Source organism: Pelophylax lessonae (assembly GCF_965119305.1).
Source record: "Pelophylax lessonae genome assembly, chromosome: 3".
Taxonomy (NCBI): Eukaryota; Metazoa; Chordata; class Amphibia; order Anura; family Ranidae; genus Pelophylax; species Pelophylax lessonae.
Window position 1 is genome coordinate 451,454,684 of NC_138770.1, and position 13,588 is coordinate 451,468,271.

Consider the following 13,588-nt stretch of genomic DNA (forward strand, 5'->3'; position numbering starts at 1 on the left):
TGTATGTCCTTTGTAAAAAAAAGATGCCTATTTCTACCTGAACTTACAGTGCAGATCGGCAGTCATGTGACTCCTCAAGGCTCCCTCTCCCGATCTGACAGCTTATAGTGGGAGGGGCCGAGATTCCTCCACTTACGTCAGTCGAGAGGAGAGAGCCGAGACGTCAGCCAGGGAGGAGAGCTTCAAGGATGCACGTGACCGACGATCTGCGCTGTGAAATCAGGTAGAAATAGGCCTCTTTTTTATAAAGAACATACACTGCAGCATGGAAGGCTTTATAACAGAGGGGATTGTGTGTGAGGTCTAAAGGTATTTCATCAGCAGGAAGGGGGGGGGGGTGGGCGGGCGGGATTGATAAGAGCTAACAGGTAGGGAGAGGAGGGGGGAGGAGGACACAGGAGAGCAGAGAGCAGGGCTGCGAATGATGGAGACACATACACTGACCACGGTGTCAGGGCTTAGCAGCCATGATATACCATGGTCAGTGTACAGAGGGGAGGGCAGAAACTGTCAGGATCAGCCAGATTTTTTAGGTGATACAGGGGACCAAATTACACAGCATAAATACTTTTTTTTTTTTTTTTTAGGGTAACAAATGCTTTAACTTCAAGGATAAGTTCACCTTTTGGAAAAAAAATGATAAATGCACATTTTTTTTGCAGGTAAAAAATGTGCATTTATTATTTTCTTTCCTGTGGAGCCTGTAAAGCATTGCACCAGCGATCAGAAGATCGCTGGTGCCATGCAGGTCTCCTGCAGACCTGTCAGAATATCTGTACGGCCATGTAGCTACACTGACAGGATCAAATCAGTGAACTACCATGGCACTCCACAGCTCCATGGTAGTTCATTAAGAACTACAAGCCGACAACCGCAAAGGATGCCGGGGCTTGTAGTTCATTCACACACAGAGCTGTGTGAATTAATGATGCAGCCATGTGGATGGAGCCCCACATGGTTGTCCTGATTTTAAAAAGTGGCAGCTAGTATGGGAAACTTCTTCCCGTACTGCTGTCACAGGGAGAGGGGGCAGCAGATAGTGGCTGCAGCATTGGGAACATGTTACATGTTCCACCCTTAAAATGGGTGGAACATGTAACTTGTTCCCAAAGGTGAACTTATCCTTTCAGCTTGTTCAATTAAGCTTTGACAAAAAACCTGGAAGCTGATTGGTTTCTTTGCAGAGCTGCACCACATTTTGCACTCTCCAGTTTTAGTAAATCGACCCCAGTACGTAGCGGATGTAACATACAGTTTTTACAGTACTGACAATGGTCGCATCTATAAGTGAAGGAAATAGTTTGTTTGGACCAGCTTGGTCTAAATAAACTATTTCAAGTTAAATGATACCTGGAGCTAGGCTTTAAATTTCCATGTGTGGTGTTATGAATAAAAAAAGACATAATAAAAATACACAAATAAGGCTCATTTGTATCTATATATTTAATGTAGGTACCATACAATAGTACTACTTCATTTAACTACAGAAAACATGGCTTAGCATAAAATAATGCACCCAACTTTTAACTGCAAGTTCTCATTGCATTACCAAGACCTAAATCCTGCACACAATATTAAGTGATGCTTCTAAATGTTGGGTACTGTTGGTCTGCAGAATGGAAACCTCAGACTAATAAAAATAGTCACATATGTAGGAACTTCACAGTGTTGTATAGCAGACTCCCACTGCAGAAATGCCTTTTACCCACTACAGAAAAACATGCATAACTAGTATAAGCCCATATACAGTACCTCTAATGCAGTGGTTCTCAAACTTATTCTGTCAAGCCCTCTTTGGAAGCAGTTGAACCCACCCATAGCATGTTGCCCCACCCCACCCATACACATTTTTGGATTATAGAAACAAATTGAGCCCTGTTTTGTTTTATTTCAAATTTGGGGTACCCTTTCTTATGTCTTCTCATCTCGGCAATACCATTTGGTACCCCTGCTGACCCCCTTGACACCATCTGGTTCCACCCATTTCCCCGTGACACCATCTGGTATCCATGTCACCCCTGTGACACTGTCTGATACCCTTCCTCACTCAGTGAGTCCATTTGTTAGCCCTCTCCATCTTTGTGACCCAATCTGGTGGGCCTTCTCACCCTTGTGACACAATCTGATACTCCTTCTCCTCTAACTCCAAGGCAAAATCCAATACCCATGAGTGGTAAAAAAAAAAAAAGTAATGAGATCAAAGCCTGGTATTTTTTCTCAGAAAAAAAGTGGCAAACTTACCTGGCACATAATATCAAAAAATGAAAAATGTAGCCATATCTTCAATTTCCGCGAATGACCTCAAACTGAATTCTAGTATATCTGGATGGGCATGCCAGAGCCAAAGCTCAAGTCTGAGGTTGAATACTATTTGCACCCAGGTTCATTAGTTTTCTAAGCACACAGAAGAAGCTTTGCTTGGAATTAGAGGTATGCACATTGTGGTGCCTGCTCTTATAGGCTTACAGCTAGACATGTTTTTATATTATCGTTTAATCCCTATTATTACATAGTTACCATCTGTGGAAAATCAACAGTTTTGATATCTAGAACTGAAGTCCCCTATATTTTTCAGGCTAATGCTTAAACTACTACTAGCGATAAAGATGGGAGTTTTCAGCACTGCTTTGAGTGTTGACCCTGCAGATATTAATTCACCATGGGTAATGCATCTGGACTAGCCAAAAAGTTATAATATTTTTTTCCCATTTTACTGGCTTCAGCTTCTGTTAAGAAAATGCCAAGCTAAATGGTTACAGAATGGCAATACTGGCAGTCCATCCACTTAGTAATGGCCAATACTTGGTCTGAAAATGTGATGTAGTGGAGAGAAGGGGGCATGTTCCAACTCACAGGGCGTCCCACACATAGAGGCTCAGCATGTGCTGGCAATAGGAGAAATTTCCAATACAAAGCCTTGGAATTCACAGGCAATAAATACATTTTACAATATAACTAAGCATCCCAAATAAAAATATAACTTCACATTAATAGCTACAGAACAGCTTTAAGTATTGCATTGTAACAGTAATCCAGACACTGACAGACTTGGCAAAACATTTCACTTTGCCTAATCGAACCGCTGCATATCCAAACACTTTTCTTGGCGACTAATTCTCTTAAGCCTGATTTGTCTATTATGATATTTTTAAGTAGCTTAGTGCATAGTTCAAAATCTTCTTATTCTCACTGTATCAGGTCTTGAAATCTGTTAGTAGCTTTGTGTGTTTTATAGTCCACAAGGTCAGGTTCCTGCATCCTTTTCATGGTGTAGAATTATAGGAGGGATTCAAATACTTCTGTCTTGTATCTGTAGAATGATTGCTTTACCTGAATCTTAAAGTCAGTCAGTCTTCTGTTTCTCTTCTGCTTCAATGGCTAAAAAAAAAAAAACAAATTAATTACATTCTAAGTAGTAGGTAAAGAATAGCAATATATAAAATAACTACTATATGAGCTTAACTGCAACCCTCATTCAACATGCTACCTATAGTCCCCTCTATACAGGGGCACAACTAGAACCTTCAGGGCCCCAGAGCAAGAAACCATGAAGGGCACCCCTGCCTTTCACTCTGATCCTGGGGCCCTTGCCACTGTTCCAGGGGCCCTTTACTCTCATAACGGGCCCTTTATTACAGTTCAGCAGCAGGATCCTTTCACAAATTCTGCAACAGGTACCCTTTCTTCCGTCTTGTAGCCCCCCCCCCCCATGGTGGTGGAATGCCAGGGCCCAGTGGCAAGTTTTTTAATGTAGCTTTTATAATTTTATTTTTTTATTATTTTTTACAACGTTTTTAGGAACCCTGTTGGGGGCTTTGGTGAAAAATCAGTTGTCTAAACGGACCTCGGATGTTTCACTTTTGAGCCCTAAATCTCCATCTCTGCAGCCTCAGCTGCACAGAATGAACGGACAAGAAAAGCTCTGTATAGAGCTTCCCTTTCCTTATAAACTGAAGCATAATAAACAGTGTACTATGCTTCAGCTATGAATGGACAGAGTCGGTGATCGGTACCAATCACTGACTCTGTCCATTCAAAAAAGGAAGGGGCCAGTAAATTACATATTTACCGGCCTCTTCCTCTGTTCTCCATCCTGACACATCCCCCAACAGCGGCCAGCAGGAGAGGGAAGGGGGGAAGCCAGCAGCGCTGCAAGGTGACGAGGGGGGCCAACAGAAGACAAGTGATCTGGACAAGAGGGGCGGGGGCGGCAGATAGAGGAACCGATCCTCTCCATTTTTCTCCTACAGCCTCTGAATGCCTGCAGAAGGGAGAGGAGGAGAAACGGGTTTTCTGTGGCTGCAGGAGGAAAATGGAGGGGATCAGTTCCACTATATGTTGCCCCTGCCGCCCTTCCTTTCCAGGTGTACAGGGGAACCGCACGGGCCACCTGGAGCATGAGGTTAGGTCGCAGTTGCGACCCCTGCGTCCTCTGTAGTTACGCTCCTGCCTCCACAGACTTCAGATCAGTGGCCAATCTCATTCATGGGCAGCAGTGCATAGAGAGGCTCTTCCATCCTTTGGGCAGGCCATATATAGCACTGCACATTTCTTCATAGCCTGTAATAGAATATTGGCCTACTTGAAAGCTTACAACTAGCCTGCAGGTAGATAGTTTCTTCCTTTGGCAATAACTTTTTTATTCTTTAGAGCAAAGGTTGCACTTAAACAGTATACAACGATCCACTGGCTTTGAGTAGAGGATGGAATAGCTGCATGATTGGGTAGGTTGAGCAGGAGCATTTTGGTTCATAGTTAACACAAGTATTGTTATGTTTTATTCAAATAGAAGCAATTTACTGCTACTTTTATTTTTTTTCACTTAATGTTTTGGTCTACATTATGAGTGTCCAACCTTTTGGCTTCTCTGGGCCACATTGAGTGTAGAGAAATTTTCTCGGGCCGCATATAAAATATATACTATAGTTAAGGTATATAAGTAATAAAACACCGCAGCGCCCTTCCCGCGCTGCTGCGCCCCCCCCCAGCACTAATTTAACACAACTATTGGATGATTCCCTCCCAGGCAGCCTCTGCCTACAGTTAGTTGGAAGCCGCTGTGGCCGTGCCCCCAACTCGACTTCTTTCCCAGCAAAAAAAAATTTAAAATTGTTGGGGCAGTGGGCCTCATTGCCTGCGGTTCCAGGCCGCATGCGGCCCCCGGGCCGCAGGTTGGACATGCCTGGTCTACATGGTCTTGTCATGAACCAGGCTTGCATGAATCCCTTAATGCCTATGCCCCTCCCTAACCCAAGCTCAAAGCAATTTCAATACATCTACAAAGCCTGATTTATTCAATACCATCGATGTTCTGGTTAAACAGTCAGGTGACATGAGATCACATGTTGAATTGTAAGGAGCACAAGGGAAAGGATCCCTGCACTGTGTAACTTTCAGCATAACTCTGCAGTGGACCCACTTCAGAAAGCACAATTCCAAACTGCACTGATGTTCTCTGAATACAGTTTATCTCAAGGCAGATATAAAAGACAAAAAATAATGCACTATTGTATTCATGAATACAACGTTTAATGTATTTTAATGTCAGCAGTTTAAGTACCCAAATTTGACTTGATATCAGCCTCCTGTAGTCCCCTGTGCAGCAGAGCTCAGATGGGGGAAGGGGGGAAATAGCACAAGGACCCAATCAGTTGTGCTGCAGTACAAGGAACATATGGATAGAAGTAGAGAACAGAGTGACAAGGAGATGAGATTATCAGTCTGTTGCCTCTCCTTTTACTGTCCATGTACAGAGTGGAGGTGGAAGGAAGACTCTTAAGTCTTACTGAACTGCAGAAAAGAAAAATCAGGTATCCTGCCCTGTCAGACGGGACAGTGCTGTGTGGCAGAGCTATCTAGATCTCATAACTAAATTGACATACATACAAATCCTTTGGCAAGTAAAACAGCTCTTGAATGTGTATAATATTTTTGAATTTATCCGCTAGCTTGTAGTTCATATTTAATGCAATTTTTATCTTAGAGTAGCAAAGATGAGGGGCGCAGCAAATAGTGCAAAGTTTGGATCAAGCCAAAACCCCTGAGGTTCTTATATCTGATATGCCATTGATTCATGTGGAAAATATCTATCACTAATTTGCTTGGGTAAATAAACTAAAAACGGAGTGGATGCTATGAGTTAATGGGTTAAAAAAAACTCAAATGAGTACTACTTTATTGGAATGGCAGGATCAAGTCCTGCAAGCAAACATTAAAGTGATTATAAACTATCACCTTGTTAAAAAAAAAAAAAAAAACATTCCGGTTTAAAACAGAAATGAAAGGCAAAACAGATTTGTATAGATATAAAAATATAAATAATATAAATACTTTTTTCTCCTTTTTTATAAGTGATCACATTTCCTCTGTTCTCAGCTGCATACGAGCTGGGGGGAAGCAAAACAGCAGCACACTAAGCTTCCCAGTGAATGGCTGTGCAGTGGGGGCATGTCAGGACAAGCCTGCTCATTGGAGGAGAGCAGGCTGTGTTCCCAGCACAGCTAGGGAACTGACCACGATGTGCTCTCCTGCTTAGTGTGGTCAGATTTTAATAGGAAAGCAGAGGGACTGGCAGGATTACCAGTGATTTCAAACAAAGGAAGCAATACAAATAGAACAGGATACTTTCTCATACAAGTACATGGTACAGCAGACACATATCAGGAATTTGAAGTGTTGGGGTAACAACCGCTTTAAAACTGATAATTTCAAGTTAAGAAAGTTGAGACTCTTTGGTAATACTTGGACAGGCAAAAAGAAAAGGCCAACTTTAAGCTCAAAGCTTGTTTACACTTTCGCAGCCAAATTGGGATAAAACTTACTTTGTTACAAGTTCCCATTATTATAAAATGACCTAAAAACATTTCAAAATTGCTGGTTACAGTTTTAGGTGCTTTTTACTTACCTAAAAATCATGAGATGCTCTCCCTGCTTTAACCCTCCTCTTGTGTTAGGGTCAAAACTGACCCGTTTTCAGGTTTTGAATGTCTATAAGTATCACATAAATTTGTTTATTGCATCAAGATTTTTTTACTTTGTCAGAAACCTCTATTTAAAAAATGTAATAGAAAAAAAATCCTTTTTACTAAATTATAAAATACTGTGGTGAAAATTAAGACGTTCATGGTGTTAGGGTCAATTCTGACCCAGTTATAATATAGGATTTTAGGACACTAATAAGTTCCAAAACTGAAATCATAAACACTCTCTCTGCTTAGTAACACTGACAGCCAATCACCTCTCAACCCTGTGAGCTGTAGTTAGGGAGGGGCCTATCTCTTTTCCTGCTTGTCTGCTTCTCTAAATAAAGTGAAGAAACATAGGACAAATTCATTTCAGAGTTGCTGACTTTATTTTACCATTTTTTAAATTTGACAATGAGAGGTATGCTATCAAAAGAAAGGTCTAAGGGGTCACACCAAAAATATTAAAACCAATCTTTTCAAGGATAAAGAAGCCTAACAAGGTAACCAAGAGGTAAGAAACAAATTTGATGATAAATAATTATTCAGAGGGTATTTTATGGCTGATTTAAAACACGGGTCAAAACTGACCCTAAACATCATGGATAGTAACGGAATTCTAACATAAGAGGAGGGTTAATGACTAGGAAGATGCTGTAGAATAATGTATATCAAAATTGTTTACTGTGTTCACAGTTTTTCAGTATCAGTTGTAAATTAGATTTGAGCACTGTCTGTCCTAACAAAGTGTTAAAAATTTAGAAACCGCCCTCCTACATTGTATGTTTATAAGGGATAGTTTGGGTAAAAAAGACACTGTGGGGTCGATCTACTAAAACTGGAAAGGGCAAAATGTGGTGCAGCTATGCATTGTAACTAATCAGCTTCCAGGTTTCTTTTTGTCAAAGCTTAAAGATCAGAAGGTTTTTTTTATCCTAATATATTCTATGTATTAACCACTTGCCGACCGCCGCAAGTACATTTACTGCGGGGGTCAGCCCCTCCTGGGCAAAGTGACGTAGTACTGTGTCGCTCGCCCAGGAGCCTGCAGGGGGCAAGCGCTCGCTGCCTGGGGCAAGCACGCGCCGCTGGAGGCGCGCTCCCGTCCCTGCTCGTTCCCTAAAGTCCCAGCGCGAATGACCAGCGGCTCCGATGTCCGCTGGCCACTCGAGAGGGAGAAAGGCAGGCTGCTAATGTGAACAAAGCCGCCTATCATTCTCCCTGGTGTAACTGCAGAGATCATACGATCCTGCTATGTAGGATCGTATGTCTCTGTGGTTACATCAAAAGCCACGCCCCTTGAAAGTTAGAAGCACGCCCCTAGGGACACACTTAACCCCTTGATCACTAATAAAGTTAACCCCTTCCCTGCCAGTGTCATTTTTACAGTAACAGTGCATATGTATAGCGCTGATTACTGTAGTAATGTCACTGGTACTCCCAAAAGTGTAAAAAATGTCAGTCAGGGGTCCAATCTGTCCGCCGCAATATCGCAGTCCCGCAAAAAAAATCGCAGATCGCCGCCATTACTCATTAAAAAAAAAAAAAAACAATAAAAATGACATAAATCTTTCCCATAGTTATTAAACGCAATAACTTTTGCGCAAACCAATCGAGAATTTCATATAAAAAAATTTGAAAAATATTGTTATTTTTTCAAAATTGTCGCTCTTTTTTTGTTTATAGCGCAAAAAATCGCATAGGTGATCAAATACCACCAAAAGAAAACTCTGTTTGTGGAAAAAAAAGGACGTCAATTTTGTTTAGGTACCACGTCGCAGGACCGCGCAATTGTCCGTTAACCTCCCTGGCGGTATGAATATGTCAGGAATTATGTACCAAAAGCGGTACAATTTTTTTCATGGAAATTTGGCGTTATGTATTATAGGCCTACAATTCTTAGTAACTACTGACTTAAACCTGACCAAAACAAGAGTCTAGTAGACATCCCAGATGTGATAAATTTGAAACACAAACGCATGAATTATAATCGAATCAATAATATAATTTTATATATATATATATATATATATATATACACATATATACACACACATATATATATATATATATATATATATATATATATATATATATATATATATATATATATATATATATATATATGCATATATATATATATATATATATATATATATATATATATATATATATGCATATATATATATATATATATATATATATATATGCATATATATGCATATATATATATATATATATATATATATATATATATATATAAAAAATATAAAATTTGTTATGTGTTTGTGTTTTGTGCAACATTTGAATTTCCCTCTCAGTTCCGCTCTCATGCAGCATTGCTGCTGCAGGGAACGGAACTAGGAAGTCATCAGACCGACGGACGAGCGGCGGGCATCTCGGCTGGCGGTCACAGCAATGAGAGATCATCGCTGGATCGCCAGGAGAAGGTAAGAGACACCGCTGCGCTCTCTGCACATCTACCCCGAGCGTGACTCGGGGATACTGATCCTGGACTAAAATATCCACCCCGAGTCACGCTCAGGGATACCGCCAGGGAGGTTTAAGTCACGCAGTGCCGAATCGCAAAATAGGCCCTGGTCTTTGAGCAGGAAAATCCTCCGGGGCTTAAGTGGTTAAGATAAAAAAAAAAAAACCTTCTGTGTGTAGCAACCCCCCTCAGTCCCCCCTAATACTTATCTGATCCAGCGATGTCCACAACTGTCTCAGCCATCCGGGACTCGCCTCTTCAAGACACAGCAGTGGCGCCATTGGCTCCTGCTGCTGTCAATCAAAGTCAGTTAGCCAATAAAAAGAGAGAGGGGGCGGGGCTGAACAGCTCTATATCTAAGTGGATACACGGAGCCGTGCCTTGGCTTGGATGCTCCCAGCTGCTTGCTGTGGGGGCACTCAAAGGGAGGGAAGAGCCAGGAGAGCCGAAGAGGGACCCGAGGAGAGGAGGATCCAGGCTGCTCTGTGCAAAACCAACTGCACAGAGGAAGTATAACATGTTTGTTATTTTTATTGAAAAAAATAAAAATTAGACTTTACAATCACTTTAATTGAACAAGCCAATCCTATAAGCTGCCCCAGGTTTAGTAAATAAATCCCTGTGAGACTTTCCACAAATTCTTACTATCAGCCATGACACCTTCTCCTTAAAGATAAATAAAAAAAAAAAACTTTTTTTTTAGCTATGCTGTGTGAATGGGAACACATAACAAACATATAGTGGAGTTTTCTCAAATTTGATTGCAAATATGGACTTACGCTTTAAGTGGAAAAGCCATATTAATGGAATAATGCTTGACTGAGTGCACAAAGAGCAACATGTGCTGATACTTCTTAATTCGAATTACCAATAGCTCAGCATAAAATGAATATGATGATGCGGCTCGGTTATTGACTTATTAAAATTTTACAAGCATGCACGCAATGGTCAATCTGTACAATAAGACAGTTGTATGATATATTTCTAACTGGAATGTCTGTGCCCACTGATCTGACTGTAAGATACATTTAAATGCTTTAAGTCTGGTTTGTCTGGTCTTCTACTTGTCTGTTTGGCAGTGTCAACATTTCTTAAAAAAGAAAAAGACTTGAAGACTGTAATTTCTGGTAAAATCATTAGGTATTTCTTCTGGGAATGGCTACATTCTTGAGACAGGTTTTTCCACAAAGGCACAATACCCGGGGTCTTAGAATTGAATTGAAGGCTAATAACAACAAAGCAAAGCCTAGCTTCTCACCTGATTATACCTTAATCTATTTTAAATGCACTGCTGAAGGTCAGCATGGGTTTGTGTGATCGTGGTAAACACTAGAAACAAGGAAGTAGAAATGCACTAATAGGTGAGACTATTTAGAGAAGACAATTCCTTCAATGTTTTGCCTAAATGAATGCTGTGAACAGTTTCGAAAGACTTTATAGGGTTTGTAAAGTCAGAAGGTTTTTATCTCAATGCATATCTATTAAGATAAAAAGCCTTCTGTGTGCAGCAGCTCCCCTCAGCCTCCCTTATACTTACCTGAGCCCCATCTCTATCCAGTGATGTTCACGAGTGCCTTAGCCGTCCATTGGCCCCCGCTGCTGTCAATTAATGTCAGTTAGCCAATCAGGAATAAGAGGGGGCGGGGGCTGAATGGCAGCTCCATGTCTGAATGGATACACAGAGTTGCAACTCTGGTCCGGTGCCCCTATAGCAAGCTGCTTAATGTGGGGCACTCAACAAGAGCTCCAGCCAGGGACCTGAGAAGAGGAGGATCCAACTGCACAGAGGAGGTAAGTATAACATATTTGTTGTTTTGATAGAAAAAAAAAAAACAAGACTTTACAATCACTTTAAATGCCATTTTATGAGCAAAGGGTTTTAACCATTACAGTGACTGAGAATAGGGGGCTCTCTCTGGGTATCTGATCCTGTTACATGTGAACTGATATTATAGATTTATAAGGCAGATGGCCATGACCTTTGCATTGTTTTGCACCATTAATCCTACCTCCCAACTTTTTGAGATGGGAACGAGGGAAACCTTTTAGCAAAAGTATGTAGGCATAGGACACCCTCCCTTGCCAATCCCCCTAAAGTGTTACTAAACCCAGGAGCCTGCATTCACTATATTTGATCTCCCATAGTACACAGAACATGGAAATTCAATTATTTTAGTAAATATAAAATGCTAAATACATTTTCTCATCAGCTGTATATAGCAGTCTTGTGACTTCTATCTGTTTCTGGTGAAGCTTCTAGGAGGAGAATTCATATTGCACTTAGCTGTCCTATGAGGCTTCAGGGCTCCAGACCCTCTGTCTGGACATGTCTGAACAGTGCTGATTGGCCCTATGCTGATCACATGCACTCTTCCAAGAAAAAACAGAAAAACTCTCTAGCAATACACACAAAACTGAGCATGTGCAGCCTGACTCCAAAGGCTCTGTTTTATCCAGACATGTTTTGGAGAAAACAGCTTTTTTACACAATGCAGAGGATTTACCCCGTAGGTCCCACAGCAAGTATAACAAGCATACTTTACTGCATATACAGACTGATTTTACTGTTGGGGATGTAGTACACTTTAAAGAGAATTATGCAAATAAATAAATAAATAAAATGATTAGTTAAGCCCAGAAGTTTTTTTTTCAACTATTATTCCTTTCTACTGGCTTTTGAAATTTATAAATGCAGCAATTTAGAAATTGTAAGAAAGGTTTATCATTGGGGAATGCTTTTGAAAGATAAAAAAAATGCATTTTATATACAATTATATAGATCAGACCACAATGAGGGACACATGAGGAGTAAAGAGGCACAGGCTGACTTTGTCCCAAATCAGGGACAGTCCCTTGAAATCAGGGACAGTTGGGAGCTATGCATTACTCCAGACCATGACACATTCGGTGAAAACATGGTACTCATTTTAATTGGTGAATTTCTGCATGCCCGCGTGGCAGACATTACTAAAAAGTACAATATTCAGAAACTCTTTGATAATGGTCTAAAAGTTTAAACTTTTCAGTAGAATTTAATTAAAAAGAGCAATTTTAGCTAATACTTAAAAATTTGGGGTGCATTTCATTAGTTACAGTGCACACTGTAGTTATAACTTGATGGTTGCTTCCCCTACTTCATATGCAAGAGCACTACGACCCATGAAGGGTCTTGGCCTCCCAGGAACAGTTATTTGCCAGCGCTAAATTAAACCTGACATTCTACCTCATTCAGAATGCTCTTTCATTTAACATAAACCTGTCATAACACAAATATAAGTGCTGGTAATTGCTGATCCTAATGAAAATGATAGTTCACTGGTTGTTAGTCAGAGCCTTTAAAACTATTAAAGCTAATGGATCAGTCTAAGAAGAAATGTGAAAATCAGGAAAGTTAAAGAAAGTTAAAGGTTCCTATCTGCAGGTTTGTTCCAAGTCAACGATTCACAATACTGAAGCAAAAAATCCAGTGTAAAACTTGGGCAACGTGCATTTTTAGAAGTAAAGCTCAGTAATGGCAACCTGCCAACTTTCCTTTAAGCATAATTCAAAGTTCACAGCATAGCCCTCTGAAGAACCCTCTAGTGATACATTTTTCTCACTGCTAGCTTTATTTGATAGGGACCTGCCTATGAGCATGACTGCTGAAGGTTTCCCATTTTCTGAAAACATGAATTACATAGTGTACAGTATGTAAACCCTAATAACAAACTTATCTTATTTGCTCATTTGCGGTCTGTTAAATATAGCATTGTAAGCTTTGTGTTATACCTGTTCAATAAATGCAAAAAAACCACAAAAACCCAGCATAGCACTATTCTTATAACTCTCTACTGGGGTATGATGGCACCACCTGTATAGTATTTGGGAGTAGAGTCTTTATAATCTGTGAGACCAGGACAGGATCTTTAACAAGCGCTAGTGCCTCCACTCAATTGGGGCTTGTGAATAACAAGTGAAATCCCAATTGAGAAATGTATAGTTCACATAAACAGTAATCCACACAGCATTGCATTTGAAAATCCATGTATTGAAGAACAAACATTCAATGAACCATCCAACGTAGGGTATTTTCCAAACAGGAACATGAAATTATTAACAGTCTCTATGTATGTCTAGGTGAGGGGGGGCTGCAGCA

The 13,588-nt window shown here is 40.4% G+C and overlaps 1 protein-coding gene across 1 annotated transcript in view; it reads right to left on the reverse strand.

The window, feature by feature from the left end:
- Positions 1-3,145: 3,145 nt before the first annotated feature.
- The window catches only part of AIG1 (androgen induced 1), a 534,722-nt gene continuing 524,279 nt past the window's right edge, over positions 3,146-13,588 (reverse strand). The window contains exon 6 of the mRNA XM_082252270.1: positions 3,146-3,378. Coding sequence (XP_082108396.1) covers positions 3,344-3,378 — 35 coding nt within the window. The 3' untranslated portion in view covers positions 3,146-3,343. The remainder of the gene's footprint in view (positions 3,379-13,588) is intronic.